Source organism: Haemorhous mexicanus, chromosome 18 (assembly GCF_027477595.1).
Source record: "Haemorhous mexicanus isolate bHaeMex1 chromosome 18, bHaeMex1.pri, whole genome shotgun sequence".
Lineage (NCBI taxonomy): Eukaryota > Metazoa > Chordata > Aves > Passeriformes > Fringillidae > Haemorhous > Haemorhous mexicanus.
In genome coordinates, this window is record NC_082358.1 from 3,576,022 (window position 1) to 3,591,362 (window position 15,341).

A 15,341-nucleotide genomic window follows, 5' to 3' on the forward strand; every position below is an offset into this window, starting at 1 on the left:
CGGGCGGTGTGGGACGGGCGGTGCGGTGAGGGGCGGTGTGGGACGGGCGGTGCGGTGAGGGGCGGTGTGGGACGGGCAGTGAGGGGCGGTGTGGGACTGGCGGTGCGGTGAGGGGCGGTGTGGGACGGGCGGTGCGGTGAGGGGCGGTGTGGGACGGGCGCTGAGGGGCGGCGCGGGGCGGTGAGGGGCGGTGTGGGACGGGCGGTGCGGTGAGGGGCGGTGTGGGACGGGCGCTGAGGGGCGGTGTGGGACGGGCGGTGCGGTGAGGGGCGGTGTGGGACGGGCGCTGAGGGGCGGCGCGGGGCGGTGTGGGACGCGGAGCGCGCGAAGATGGCGGCGGGCAGGCGCGCCCCGCGCACCGGGCTGCTGGAGCTGCGCGGCCCCAGCGGGCAGTGGCTCCGCGTCCTTCTCACCCTGGCCGAGGACGTGCTGGGGGTCAGCCCGGCGGACGGCCCCGGGCCCGGCCCCGAGGCCCCGGCGGCGCAGCTGAACGGCGGCGAGCCGGGCTCCGCCGCGCCCGAGGCGCTCGCCAACATCAGGCGCACCGTGCGCGTCGTCAAGCAGGACGTGGGGGGACTCGGCATCAGCATCAAAGGTGAGGCCGGGCCCGGGGGTCCTGGGGCGGCGGGGGGAGACTGGCATCGGCACCGGGACCTGTTGCTGCTGCCGTCCCGCGGCTCGCTCGGAGCGAACCCCGCGGGGAGCGGGGCTGGGGTCGGGGTCCTCACAGCCCCCAGCTCAGGACGGGGAGGGGGATACGTGCCAGTGACGGGACCCGAACCATTTCCAGCCTACGGAATGAGCGATGATTTGGGGTGCGGAGTGACCGGCCAGTGCCTGCCCGCCGTGCCCCGGCCGAGGTGAGGGACCCCCGGGTTTGTGAGCCGGAGGGGGCACCCCCTGTCCCCCGCACCCACGGGTAGGGTGCTGTCTCACGGGGCAGGTGGGGTGCAGGGGGGCACCCGGTGACACCAAAGTTGCCCTTTTGCAGTCGAAGGGAGGGCTGGGCTGGCGTGCCCTTGTCCCACCGCGTTCCTTAGTTGGGAAATGTCCCTTTAAAACTGTCAGCAAAACGAAGGGAGCGATGTAAAGCCCCTGGAGATCTGCCGGCGCTGCGTGGAGTGTTAAAGCAGCGCGCTCGGGTTTGGAGATGTGTGCTCCCGGGAAACGCGGCAGCGGGAAGCCTCCCTGTTCAATGTCTGTTTTCCCTCCCGAGCTGTCCCGCTCCTTGGTGACTCGCCTGAACTTCAGGCTGGAAACTTCTTAGGGCAGTGATGGCGTTCCTGCTTTTCTGCCTGCTTTTGATTTTCACGCGGCTCCGAGTGTGTTGGGAACTGTGAAAGCAGGATGAAAAGGGCAGCGGGGAGACAGGGACCGGGCTGTCACGGAGCGTGGCTGTGAGAGGCAGCGGGCTCGGCCGCCCCGGGGGCAGTGACAGGGCAGCTCTCGCCTCCTGACGTGGCTTCTCCTTCCAGCTCAGAGGGGACACAGACGCAGCCTCCGGCTCCCTCTGGAAGCGGGGAGGTTTTGCAATGTGAATGTGCGGGAGCTGGCACTGGATCGACACTGCTGGCCATGTCTGCAGGGTGCCCCAGCGTGCCAGCCCTTTTTTTGGGAAGAGCAAACCCCCTTTCGTAACCGCCCCCCTTGGCTGCCAAGTTATTTTTTGCTCTGTGGCTCTCCCAGGAAAGGAGAAACTTCCCTTGGTTCAGTTAAAACTTTACTTTTCCAATGACGTATGTGGAAAAGTAGTTGCCATCAAAACTGGGCAGTAGAAGGTGTTGTGGAGGGTGGGGCAGCCTTGGTAGGGCAGGGCATCACTCCTCACCAGGCTGCTGGCATGTCACTGTTCATGTGCCAGCCGTGTTTCACTCAGGGACACTGGGTGCCACCCGGGGGGTGAATGTCCCGCCACAGGACGTGGCTTGGGGCTGGCAGGACAGCGGGGAGCCGAGCGAGAGCCGGGCTGGCGGAGGTTCTTAGCTCTGGCAGGGCTCTCGGCACTTTTAGCCGGGCGAGGAGCCGCTGGCACAGGGACGGAGCAGCCCCCGCCGGGGCCTCTGACAGCTGATAACCGGAGCCCTCGCTGGCTTGGCAGCGGCTGAGCGAGGAAATGCCTGTGGCACGGGCTGGGAGCAGCCCGGGGCGGGCAGTGACAGCGGGCTGGGCTCAGCATCTCCCTCTGAGATGAGGATTATCTCTTGGAGACTCCTCGGGACAAGCTGTCCCGGGGTGCAGGGCACATCGGGCACTGCTGATCTCCGGCTGCCGTGGGCAGTGGCTGCTGCATCCCTGCGCCCTGGCACGGAGGCAGCTCAGATCTCCCTGCGGGTTCAAAAGTCGATGTGCAAATTGATCTCCTGAAGCTGACGGGAGTTTGAATAGCATTCTTTTAGTCGGGACAGCGGGGAGCAGCCGGTAAATGGGGCTGCTGTGTGGACAGGAACATGCAGCCAGATCGGTTCACCTCTCCCTGGCTCTTTGGCCTCTCCAAAAACATTCAGCTGTCTTATGTGTTGAGATCATGAAGTCCTTGGAGCCAGGATAGTTGCTCAGTACACATGATTAATAATGCAAATAACGATACACTTTCCTGCCAAAACTGATGGGGAGATGGCCAGGTTATGTGTTCGCTCTGTGAATAATCTGTGACCAATCTGAGTGGTTTTGGAGCAATCACTTCATCAGCTGTACAGCCTCATGGTACCTTGGCTGCTATGGTTGGTACAGGTGTCCTGTGGGTATCTGGGGGAGTGGGCAGTGGGCTGACCTGGCACAGTGCACTGAGTGCCAGCAGAAAGGCTCAGCCTTGCTGGGACCATCTGGTACCAGAGCATCCCCCTTCCCACCCACTCCTCCAAGCGCTCCTACAGCCACAACCGCTCCCTGTCTCTTCTGTTTCAAGGTGGCCGAGAGAATAAAATGCCCATCTTGATCTCCAAGATCTTTAAGGGGCTGGCAGCAGACCAGACCGAGGCGCTGTACGTGGGGGATGCCATCCTCGCCGTCAATGGCACCGACCTGTCCGAGGCCACCCACGATGAGGCTGTGCAGGCCTTGAAGAAGACGGGCAAGGAAGTGATCTTGGAAGGTAGGAGACAAGGATCTGATGGGGGCAGAAGGGTCCTCGTGTACTGGGATGACACAGGGGTGGCGTATCATCTGCAGCTGCATTTGCATACTCTTTCAAATGGAAAGCAACATATGCAGAGTAATTTGTCTGCTCATCCGGAGAGCTGGAGGTAACTGCTGGGATCTCCCTGTCTCCTTCCGCAGAGGGAGGGATGTGTGTGCCAGTGCTTCATGCCCAGAGGCTCTGTCTCCCCGCTGTGGGACCTCAGGCAGGCAGCAGTAGGAGGTGTGGGACAAGTTTCTGGGATTTGGGATTCTTTCATTGCACGGCATCACCTCCACGTCTGCAGTTCCTGGGGCAAGAGAAAACATTTTCTGCTTTTCTCATGGTTTTAATTTAAACCCACATCCCAGGCTGGTGTAGGTTTATGCCACTGAAGAGGGGGTGCACTGAGCACCTTGGGGTTTGCTGGGTGGTTTTGGGGAGGTGGAGGGTGAGGCAGGGCCTGCTCAGGAACTACCCATCCAGGAGATGCTGCCTACTGAGGGGATCCCTGGAAGCTGAGGCTACAGACATACCCAGGATGCAGCCTTCACCACCCTGGAGCAGGCTGTTCCCTGGAACAGGCTCCCTCTAAGTACCAGACAGATGGTCACTGGGGTCTCCCAGCCCTGAGGGGGCTGCACACTGTAGGAGCCCCTCAAGCCCTACTTGAGGACTGGGTGAGGGTTGATGGGTTGGGACCATGGGAGTCCTGAGGGAGAGACCTCATTCTTCTCTGGCTACCCTTCACCTCACATCTGTTTGCCCACCCTCTGCCAGCTCAGCCAGGCTGGGATGAGCATCCCAGACCTGTTCTTCAGGAAAGGAGCCTTCCCCTCCCCTCACTTCTAACCAGTCCCTGGGGTCACCCTGCTTAACAGGGGGGTCTTGGCACCAGAGACCCTTCCCAGATCCCAAAGGGAGGTTTGATTTGGGGGCAGTGCTTGGGGCTGTCCCTGAACAAAGCAGTTCTGTGTGCTGTGCTGCCAGCGACCACCGTGGCTCCAGCTTTCCTGTGCCTTCCCCAGATTGTCTCAGCTCCAGATTTTCATTTTTAGCTTTGCTCAGCCCTTTCTGCTGTGGGTTCCTCCTCTCCTGGGAGCCTGAGGACCACGGTTCAGCTGGAGGAATGTGCTGCTCTGCACAGCTGCTGGGAGCAGATAGGGTTGGTGGTGGGGTGGTTTTGTTGTTTTTTTCTGACCAAAGAAAAATACAAGAGCTTCTTTCTTTGTGAGTCTGTGAAATTCCTGCCTGGAGCTGCTGCTCTTGGACCACCCTCCCTCCATTATTTTCTGTTCATCCTTTGGTGTGGGTTTCCCTTCTGCCAGAGCTCCTGCCAGAGGTGGAGAGGAACTGCTCTTTCTGGAGAGAACAATTTCTCTCCCTGGACCCCTCCTCCTCCTCCTCCATCCCCTGGGATCCAGGTCCCCCTCCTGGGAGGCAGTTGCAGGCAGGGCCTTTGCAGTAGCTTGCTAAACTCAGGTATGACCTGCTGGATTTCTTAATTACTTAAAACTCCCAGCAGGTACCCTTGGGGGCAGACTGGGGCTGGGCTGGCTCCCACTACAGCACTCTGGAGCTCTGGGATGAGTTTGTATCTGATATTGTTGGGACCCAGCCAGAGCAGGGAAGGGATCTCCGCTGCTCATCTGATCACTGATGTCACTTATAAACGTGGTACATCTCCCTCCCCTCCCTGTTTTTGGGTTTGCTGGCACAGTGCAGCTCTGCCATGGGGGTGGTGGGGCTGGCACTGTGCCCATAGTGAGGCTGGCAATGCCCTGTGGAGGTGGTGGCCCTGCCTTGTACCTGCCACCCCTGTGGCTCTCCAGGAGCTGGCTTCCAAACACCCTGCCCCAGGGAGAGGTGGCAGGGCTGAGGGGCAGGGGGTGGCCTTTAAGTGCCTGAAGGGTGTTAAACTGGGGCCTTCCCTGCTGCCTTCTGCTTGGAGAAGGCAGAGCTTTAAAAAAAGCACCTTAAGATTACTTAGACACTTTCTGCTCCCCACATGCTGCCAGGTGTGACTCCAGCTTTCCTTACAGTGCTCTGAGTGCTAAACCAGAGTATTTGGCACAGCCAGTGTCTGTTCACTCCTTGCTGCTCCTGGCTGCAGTCATTCCTGGGATTTGGAGTTTCTAGGGTGGTTTTCAGGTGGCATTGCAGCAGGTAACAGAACTGGGAGAGCTGGCACCTCCCCAGAGGGCAGTGAGCTGGGCTGACTCCCCAAAGTGGCAGAGCTGGGAGGTGATGCGTTTTAATGTGAGCATCAGCAGTGGCTCCACGTGCCAGATTTCACCCTGAGCTGCTCAGCTTGGCCTCAGGCTCCTGGGTGTCATTGCCGCCCAGGCGTGAGGACATGCAGATACCTCTTCCTGTGTCCTGCCAAGATTTTTTTTGAATGTGCCAAACTACTCTCTTGGTATTTACAGGAGGAGTTGGACTGTATTTATATTACATTGTTATTTCAGGGAGAGTTGCTCTCCCTTGCCTTATTTTTCCCTTGTTTTTTTTTTTTATTTTCATTGCTTGGAATCCAGAGACTCTACTCTCCATGGCAGGGGGAGGGCTGATAAACATCCTTCCAGCTGCCCTGGGAAGGGTTCTGGGGTCAGGAGTGGTTTTCCTGGTGAGGCCCCTGTGCTGCATTGTCATGGGGGAAGAACTGGGAGCAGTGGGGAGGAGGAGTTGGGGTAGCTTTGGGCATCTCTCATCCATGACTTATTTGCCACAGGAGTGCTCCTGGGGCTCTCTCTGCTCTTTAGGACTTGCTTGGCCAAGTAATTGCTTGGAAGTTTGCAATTCAGAAAAATGGGTGCTGGGAGAGAGTGGGGCTGGGGATTCTCCAGAGTGTTGGTTGCCATATCTGTGGGAAGGAAGGCTTTGGATCTGCCCTGGGGATGATGCCAAGAGGTGATGGGGCACATCTGCCACCTCCACACCTCGCTGCTCTGAAGCTTTGCTTTCCCTGGGGAGTTTCCTGGGTTTGTTTCTCTTCCCTGGAAACACGGAAGACTGTCCCATGATCTCCCTGCTGACAGTGCAGCACAGGGGAATGTTTAGCCAAGAGCTGGGCCATGGAATGTGGCACTGAGTGCTGAGACGGGATCCTGGGGCAGGAGGAACAGCAGTGGCACCTCACCCTGCAGCATCCTATGGCATGTTCATCTTCCTGCCTGGGGTAGAAGGACTTGAGCTGAGGCAGCTGTGACAGGAGCTGCTGTCATGTTCACGCTTGGAGCCAGGGGCAGGGCATGGTCCCAGGGTGGGGTGCTGGGGACTGTGCTGGCTGTTCTGGAAGCACATCAGAGCATTGGGTTGGAGCTGGCAGGTCGTCTCAGGATGTCTCTTTGGGGTGTGTTTGCTCAGCCCCCCAGTTTAACATGCCAATTTTGCCTCATTAATCCTGAGGCAGAGAGGGACCAGCTGGAGGTGGGATTAGCATCTCTGTAGGGCCAGCACTCAATCTCCAGGAGCTCTCTGAAAGATTTCCTGATGTGATGGCCTTGCTGAGCTGTGTGGATGCTGCTGGGAAGATTTTGGCAGGAGAAACAGCAGCACCATCCTTCCTACTCCTGACCAGAAATGGTGTATGGAACCTCTTCTTTGAATCCATGCTATGATCTCCAGGCTGAAGCAGAGTGTACTGGTGACCCAAGCAGTGAGAGGGTGTTCTTGAACCTCCTCTGGGTGTCCATGTCTGTTTCCCTGCCTGGAGGAAGCATTGTGGCTCCTCAGTGAAGCTCTGTGGGGCCAGGCTTGGCTCTGAGCAGTGATGATGCGTGGGGCAGGTTGTGCTGACTCAGGATCTAGGGTGCCAGGAGTGGTTGGTTTGTGATTGTTCTCCGTCCTTGTGAGGAATGGGCTGATGGAGAGGGAGGATTTCTACCCAGGAAGTGAAACCAAGGAATTTTGATGGTTCTGCCCCTTTCTGGCATGCTGGGGAGAAAAAAAACAGCCGCAACACAGAGGCAGACTCAGGGCCTTTGGTTAAACACCACCTGTCCCTGGTGCAGATCACTGCAGGGTTCAGGACACATGGGATGCTCCAGTGATTGGGAGCCCCTGTGCCACCACCTGGCCCCCTGCAGAGGCACTGTCCTGGCATGGGATGAGTGGCTGCACACCCAGAGACTTTTGCTGTTTCTTATAACCCTGAAATAAAGTTTACCTTGGTGCAAAGCCCTGAGCAGTTAAAGGTCCTATTTGTCCCCTGTCCTCTGTTCTGGAGAGGATCAGTGGGACAGACCCTCTCCCTGGAGAGCCCACATGGCTTTGGAAGCCACGTGGATTATCCCAGCAGCCACCCAAGGCTGTGTGCCTGCTGTAGGTAGGTGACTTTAGGCCAACAGCAGCCAGGCAGCATTGCTGCCCAGTGGTTTTGGGAGGGTGCAGGCTGCCAGGGAGCAAGAAGGAACCCCAGCACTGCAAGGTTGTAATTAAAAAGAAAAAACAGTTCAAGAATTACAGTTACCACTATCAGAGGTGATGCATTATATGGTCTGAGTTGTTTGCTTTAATGAGATGGAGGTAATTAATTAATCCATTCAATACCAACTGCAGTGAAGGGACTGGCAGAAGTGTAAGTCAGCATGCTGTGAAGCCAGTGCTGGGGTCACTGGAGGGGACAGCAGCTCCCATGGGATGGTGACCTGGCCTTGGCCAGGGAGTGTCACAGCCTCCAGCACCTCCCAGCTCCCCGTGCTGGCTCAGGACCCCCCGTGCTTTGCGACCAGCCTGAAAGCCTCCTTAGAGCCACGTAGCCGAGACATTAGACCCTGCCTGTTGCCTCATTCTCCGTGCCCTGTCCCGCACTGGGCACTGCTGCTGTCCTCCGCGGCTCCCTCGGGACGTGACCCCGCCACCGCCCAGCTAATGCCGGTGACGTCCCCCGCGTGCCCGGGGAGCCAGGGGCTGGCGCAGGGACGCCGCTCGGGTTTCAGCGGCTCAATGGCATCTTTCTGAACTCCAATTAGTTCCCAGGCACCGGGATAATGGCAGGTCCCGCTGCCAAGATTAATGGCTCGGGTCAGATCCAGCGCGGCTCGGATGCCTGCGGGAACCTGGCTATTTTTGTAACGGGAGGCGCAGGGCACGAGGCTGGTGGCCCCCCGCCGCCGCCTTGGCCCCGGGGCCACCGCGGGGTGACCCGGCCCACGTGGCACAGCACCGTGGCCATTTATAGCCGTGTCCCGCGGAGCACCCACGGGGCTCCAGCTCCACGCAGCTCCTGCTGGGCTATCAGGATTTAGGGATTTTAGGGAGCCCACTGGGATAGGAATGAAAGGGGAGAGCACCGAATAGGCCGAGTTGGAAGGGACCCACCAGGATCATCCAGTCCAAGCCCTGGCCCTGCACAGACATCCCAACCATCTCACCCTGTGCGTCCCTGAGAGCATTGTTCAAACACTCCTGAAGCTCTGGCAGCCTTGGGGCCGTGACCTTGGGGGAAGATGGGTGGGAGATATTCCATCTTGTGGCCAGGTGAAGTTTGGGAGTGGGTCTGTGCAGACTCTTTCCTGGTAGGAAAAGGGCTCCTTTCTGGCAGCACATCAGGCTGCTGTGGCTTGGCTGCACGATGGAGCTGGGCCTATCCAGCCACCTACAGGGGTTGGCAGCAAAGCCAAGCTCGTGTCCCCCATCCTGCCACCCACTCTGCTGGCTTGGACCTGGTGTGGACCAAGCCAGGATGGCTGGGGATGTGGCTGCAGGCACGTGTCTGTTCCGTGGTGTCTTCCTAAGGGCCTCCAAAGGGAAACCCTTCCCTGGAGTCAGTAGCTGGTCCCTTGCTGCCCCAGGGGAGGACCAGGACTGGCATCCCGCCTGCTCAGCTGGAGTTTTTCAGCCAGCATTGCCAAACTCATTTTCAGGATGTGGCTGTGGGGCCCCGTCAATTTGTGGTGCCTTTCATCTCTCCCTTTCCCCAAACCTCTGGAGCCGGCTGCCATCCCAGCATGGCTCTGAGGGCTTTGGCTCTGGAGCCAGGCTCAGTGGGGACTGGTTTCTTTCAGTGGGGACTGGTTTCTTGTCCCTGGTTGGAGGCTCACAGAGCAGGGCTGTGCAAGCAGAGAGCAGGCTCTCCAGGGCTTTTCCTGGGGCCAAGCCAGGGTATTTGAGCACTGTTCCTCAGCTGGCAGCGGGACTGGCTGTACCAGCACAGTTTGGACTGTGTAATTTTGGTCTGGGACTCTTTCCCATTCCCCACCCCTGGCTGTGTGTGCTGCCCCAGGGAACTGCTCAGGCCTGGATCTATGAACTGATCTGGGTTAAAGGCTGAAAAAGGGGGAAAAGGCTGTTTCTATCCCTCTTGCAGAGCTCCCCAGCCTGGGATGGTGGAGCTGAGCTACTGTGGGGGTTCCAGGTGTCATGTGAGGGTGCTGAGGCCCTGGCACAGGCTGCCCAGAGAAGCTGTGGCTGCCCCTGGATCCATGGCAGTGTCCAAGGACAGGCTGGAAAGGGCTTGGAGCACCCTGGGACAGTGGAAAGTGTCCTTGTCCATGGCAGGTGATGGATTGAGATGAGCTTTAAGTCTCCTTCCAACCCAGACTATTCTGTGGTTCTATGATAAGCAATGTTCTTCTGTTCCTAAAGCAATTGCTCTTATCACTGAGGCCACAACCTCCCGGAATTGTCTCTACCAGCAGGACCCTTACCATTCCTGGGGTTGGTGTACAAATCCTCCATCCTCCCCAGAGCCACACAATGCTCCGTCCCCCTGCACCGTGCAGGGAAGCCCCACTGACATCTGCACACATCTTCTCCCTATGCCCTACAAGCTCTGGGATGGATGAATGTGCCAGCATGAAGGTCCCTTTAATACTGCTTGAAATCCCCAGTAAATGGAATGAGGGGATTGGAATGGGATGATCTTTAAGGTTCCTTCCAACCCAAACCATTCTGTGATTCTGTGTCACTCCCTGTGTGACCTTGCTCGCCAGTGCCACCCCTGCCACCACAGGGGCAGGGGACTCGCAGCAGCAGGAGTGGCAGCTCTGGGGAGCTGATGGAGGGGTCAGCAGCTCTGGTGCAGGGAGAGTGTGGGGGTTTCAGCAGGGCAGGTTGAGGCTGCCCTGGCCTGTGCCATGTCCTCAGCGGTGCTGCCTCTCTTCCAGTGAAGTACATGAAGGAGATCTCGCCCTACTTCAAGAACTCCTCGGCGGGGGCGACAGTCAGCTGGGACCCCTCTCCTGCTGCCCAGCAGAAGCGATCATCCCCGCTGCTGCCCCCTCGGGAGCTCCGGGAGAGCCGGAGTGTCCCTCTGAAGATGTGCTACGTGTCCCGCAAGTGCCTCCCCACCGACCCGGAGCACAGGTCAGCGCCGGGGCTGGTGATGCCACCGCAGTGTCCCGGGGAGCCGAGGGTGGGCAGGGACTCATCAGGGCCGTGTCCCTGCAGGTACCTGGAGGTGTGCTCGGCGGACGGGCGCGTTGCCCTCTTCCTGCGGGCCAAGGATGAGGCCACGGCGCAGTCGTGGCTCGGCGCCATCCAGGCCAACGCGGCCGCGCTGCTGCCGCGGGTGAAGGAGGAGCTGCGGGCACAGCTGGCGGGGGCTGGCACGGTGGCCGGACGGGACGTCAAGCACGTGGGCTGGCTGACCGAGCAGGTACCCCCTGGTCCCCCGCTACTCCGTGCCACCAAGGTGCCGGTGGCCCTGACCCAGTCCCTTTGCAGCTCCCCAGCGCTGGGACCAGGAACCTCCTGGCCGTACTCACAGAGAAGGAGCTGCTGCTGTACGGGAGCCTGCCGCAGAGCCGGGACGCGCTGGCCAAGCCCACTCACAGCTACCCCCTCATCGCCACCAGGTAGGGGCCACCAGCTCAGTGCCCTCCCGGTCCGCTCAAGGATACAGTGGTGGCAGTCCCTGGGGGCAGTGCTGGGAGTCAGGGCAGAACTCAGGGCTGGTGTCAGACCCCCAAAGTGGTGACAGTGGCCAAGGGTTGGTGGCAGAGTCTCGGACTTCGTGCGGGGGCTTAGGGCGTGGGGGTGGTGACAGTGTTCAGGGCTGTTGTCAGGGCAATGGGCACAGTGGTGCTGAGTTGCGGAAATGGGGCGGGGGTTTCAGGGCAGGTTTTGAGGGAGGGATTCGGGGCAGTATTGGGGCGGGGTTTCAGGGTGTAGGGCGTGGGCTCAGGGCGGGGTTCGGGCGGGGTTTTGGGGCGGGGGCGGCTCCGGGGGGCGGCTCCAGCGCGGGCGCTGCGGGGCTTCATCCGCGGGGCTGCAGCGCCCCCTGGCGGCCCTGCTGCGCGGCCGCCGCGGAGCGGAGCGGGGTGAGGCGCTGAGGCCGTGCGGGGTGCGGGCCGTGCTGGGGCTGTGCTGGGGCCGTGCGGGGTGCGGGCCGTGCTGGGGCTGTGCTGGGGCCGTGCGGGGTGCGGACAGTGCTGGGGCTGTGCTGGGGCCGTGCGGGGTGCGGGCAGTGCTGGGGCTGTGCTGGGGCCGTGCGGGGTGCGGGCAGTGCTGGGGCTGTGCTGGGGCCGTGCGGGGTGCGGGCAGTGCTGGGGCTGTGCTGGGGCCGTGCGGGGTGCGGGCAGTGCTGGGGCTGTGCTGGGGCAGTGCTGGGGCTGTGCTGGGGCCGTGCGGGATGCTTTGCTGGGGCCGTGCGGGATGCTTTGCTGAGGCCGTGCGGGATGCTTTGCTGGGGCTGTGCGGGATGCTTAGCGGGGCTAGAGCTGTGTGAGGAGCGTTGCTGAGGTGCGGTGCTGAGGCGGTGCGGTGCTGATGGGCAGTGCTGGGATGTTCGGTGCGTGGTGCCGGGGCAGTGCAGGGGTGCGGTGCTGTGTTGGCGCTGGGATGTTGCGGTGCAGGGGTGCAGGGCTGGGGCGGTCCAGTACTGGCATGGTGCGGGGTGAGCTGTAGGGTGCGGTGCTGCTTCGGTGCTGTGGCGGTGCCGGGGCCGTGCGGGGCGCGGTGCTGAGCGCTGGCCGTGCTGCAGGCTGGTGCACTCGGGGCCGGCCAAGGGCTCGGCGCTGTACGAGGCCGAGCGCTCCTTCGCGCTGCGCGCTGGCGGCCGCCAGGGCGTGCAGACTCATCTCTTCAGCCTGGAGAGCCCCCGAGAGCTCGCCCTGTGGACGCGCCTGCTGGTGGACGGCACCCACGGCGCCGCCGAGCTGGCCCAGGAGGTCTCGGCAGGTCAGCGGGGGCCCGGGGGGGCCGGGGGTGCGGCGGGACCCCCGGCTCACCTCTGTCCCGTCCTTGTCCTCAGCGTGCACGTGGAAGGGGCAGGACTGCACCCTTACCGTCCACATCGACAAGGGCTTCACCATCTCCACCAGCGAGCCCGGGCTCAGCAGGACCATCCTGCTGCAGCAGCCCTTTGAGAAACTGCAGATGTCCTCGGATGATGGCACCAAGATGCTCTACCTGGACTTTGGTGGACCAGAGGGAGAGATCGTGAGTTGGCTTTGCCTTCAGCAGCCCCACCCACAGAGTACCCACCCTGCTCATGGCATAGGGGTGACACATGGCCCTGTCTGCCCACCCCAGCCAGGGTGCACAGCCCTTCCCAGGGCCCCAGTAAAGCTGTGGTGGGTTTGGGGAGCTCTGGGTGGTACCTGCCTGAAAGCTGGCTGCTGCAGGAACAGCCCTCTCAATTGCAAACATCACTCTTTTCCTTTTTTGCAGCAATTGGACCTTCACTCCTGCCCCAAGACCATCGTCTTCATCATCCACTCCTTCCTGTCGGCCAAGGTGACCCGGCTGGGGCTGCTGGCGTGACGAGGGAGCCCAGCAGCGGCCGGAGCAGCCCAAGCCCTTTTCCCATCTATGCACCTCCCTCCTGGCCGAACCCAGCCCCAAGGCATCCCAAGGAGACTGCAGCCCCCATGGGATCAGTCACCCCACCAAGGAAAAGCACCATCCAGCCAGGAAAAACCCCTCTCGGGGTGTTTAGGGGCAGTTGTGGGGTGAAACCCCTCTTGGATGGCAGCACCAGGACTTCTCTGGTGCCTTCCTCCCCTCCTTCCTTGGCGGCTGGAGAAGGCCATTGGGAGCCCACCAGTGGACAGGTGGCCATCACCCCAGTGCCTTGAGAGATAATATTTTCTGTACAAAGAACCCATTTGTATCCATGTTTTATATTTATATTGCCCACTTCCAAACGCTGATGTGGCAGCTCTTCCGCACCTGGGTTGGACCCCTCGGAGAGTCCCCAGGTCCTGCAGCACAAGGACTCCTGTGTCTTTTTTCCAGACAGGCAACCCAAGGGCTGGAGGCCAAACCAGCTCTAAAGTGCCTAAGGAACAGGAACTGCAAGATCAACTGTATTTGCCAATTTTTTCCATATGGTATGGAATGATAGGAACCACTTTTCTCTGTTGGAGTTGGACGGTTCGTTTGGTTTTGTGCACTCTGGGGTCACTTTATTTCTTGGTTTGGGGGGGAGGGTTGTCAGGTGTCTGCTGCGGAATGACTTCTTTTATGAACCAAAAGATTCTGCATGGAAATGCCTTTTCTGGGGGGGTTAAATAAACTTTGCAGATCACAACCAGCAGGAGCCAAGATCTGTCTCCTGGTTTCACTTGGAGAAGTTGAAAATCAGTTTGTGGGTGGTGCCTGGGCTGAGCCTTGGGGTGTTTTCCACCAGGGGAAGGATGGGATTTGCCTGGAGGCTGCTGGTGGTGCTGGGGACACTGGGGGGGGTTCAGGTGGGGACAGAATGTCTTTAAGGTGCCCAACACTGTGCTGGGAGTGGCAGAGAAGGACATGCTGATGCCAGCACCAGCTTTGGTGATACCAGGTGGGTTTGGATTCCCTGCACTTTAGGATGCTCACAGGAGGGTGGGCATGATTTCCAAACTCAAGAAAGTTATGTTTTGTTTTTATATTTTTCCAGTAAAAGCAGCTGCCTGGCTGAGCAGCAGCAGAGGCTTGGAAAGTTGTTGGGACCACAGGAAAGGGCTCTGCATCACTGCAGTGCCAAGTTCTGGGTTAACCTTCTCTTTTTGGACTGGCCCTGTCCATGGGGGCACCCGGAGTCTCCCAGGAAAGCCATTAGTAAGGGACTAAGACACTCAGGCTGCAGGCAGAGGAACAACAACTGATTAGCAGCAAAATAATATCAGAGAAGCTGTGGCTGCCCCTGGATCCCTGGAAGTGTTCAAGGCCAGGTTGGATAGAGCTTGGAGCAGCCTGGGATAGGGGGAGGTGTCCCTGCCCATGGCAGGGGGTGGAATGAGCTGGCCTTTAAGTTCCCTTCCAACCCCGACCTTCTCTGATTCTGTAGTTTTTAGTGATGTCAGGTACCCTGCGGCCCTGTGAAGGGGGGAGCCTTGAGGGAGCTGTTGGGCTGACACAGGTGCTTTTGCCATTGCTGAACTGCTCCCCAGGGCAGGGACCCTGGTGCTGTGGCAGCCTTTGGGGTGCAGGGGGAGGAGTTCCATAAAAAGGAAGGAAATCTATAGAAATAGAGAGCAACAAGGGCAGTGAGGTGTGTATGATCTGGGTGGGGAGGAACTGTAGAACCACAGGTTTGTTTTGGAAAGGAACTTACAGCTCATCTCATTCCACGGGCAGGGACACCTTCTTCTATCTCAGGTTGCTCCAAGCCCCATCCAGCCTGGCCTTGGACACTGCCAGGGATCCAGGGGCAGCCACAGCTTCTTTGGGCACCCTGTGCCAGGGCCTGCCCACCCTCACAGGGAAGAAGCAGCACAGCAGGAGTTTATTTGGTGTAAGAAATAATTCCTCTTGGGTACATCAGCACTGAGCTGCACAGCTCCTGGCAGGACAGGCTGATGGAGAGGAATGGGATGTCCCATTCCTCTCAGCATAGCCCCATGGCTGATAGCAGGAATCTTTTATGATGAACAAGCCCTTACTTCTTATGGCACATAACTGTCAGATTTCCAGGAGACCTCGCAAAATGAATTTGCAAAAGAAAAAAAAATAGATCCCCTCCACCCCTATTCCTAACTGTTAAATCAATACAACAAGTAATTTAGAAACAGATGGTGTATTTTTCTATGATCAAAAGCATGTCAGCACAAGGAAACACATTATTACTGCAATTTACCTTCCTCTTCTTGCCCTGCAGCCATTACTCTTTGGGGTTCATTGCAATAAAAGAGGGAATCGTTCCCAATCCAGAGCAGATTTCCTATTAATCTTATGGACCACAAACTGCTTTGACTTTCCCAGTGCTGCTGCTCCATGCCTGAGCCAGGGAGGAAATAGCTCCATTTGGAGTTGGAGATTTATTTTCTTGGCTTTTTTTTGCATTTGGTGATGGTATGTG

General features: G+C 59.2%; 1 protein-coding gene across 3 annotated transcripts; it reads left to right on the forward strand.

Moving 5' to 3' along the window:
• The first annotated feature begins 299 nt into the window (after positions 1 to 299).
• On the forward strand, positions 300 to 13,606 carry SNTA1 (syntrophin alpha 1). 3 transcript variants are annotated; one of them, XM_059862522.1, is made up of 8 exons: positions 300 to 595; positions 2,906 to 3,091; positions 10,225 to 10,423; positions 10,508 to 10,715; positions 10,784 to 10,914; positions 12,042 to 12,234; positions 12,312 to 12,499; positions 12,731 to 13,606. In XM_059862522.1, the coding sequence occupies exons 1-8, from the start codon at positions 331 to 333 to the stop codon at positions 12,798 to 12,800; spliced, it is 1,440 nt and encodes a 479-aa protein (XP_059718505.1). In that variant the 5' UTR covers positions 300 to 330; the 3' UTR covers positions 12,801 to 13,606. The 3 variants fall into 3 exon arrangements, with proteins under 3 accessions (XP_059718505.1, XP_059718504.1, XP_059718506.1); XM_059862521.1 differs by having other exon boundaries at positions 301 to 595; positions 12,042 to 12,238; XM_059862523.1 differs by having other exon boundaries at positions 301 to 595; positions 12,147 to 12,238.
• Positions 13,607 to 15,341: the final 1,735 nt, after the last annotated feature.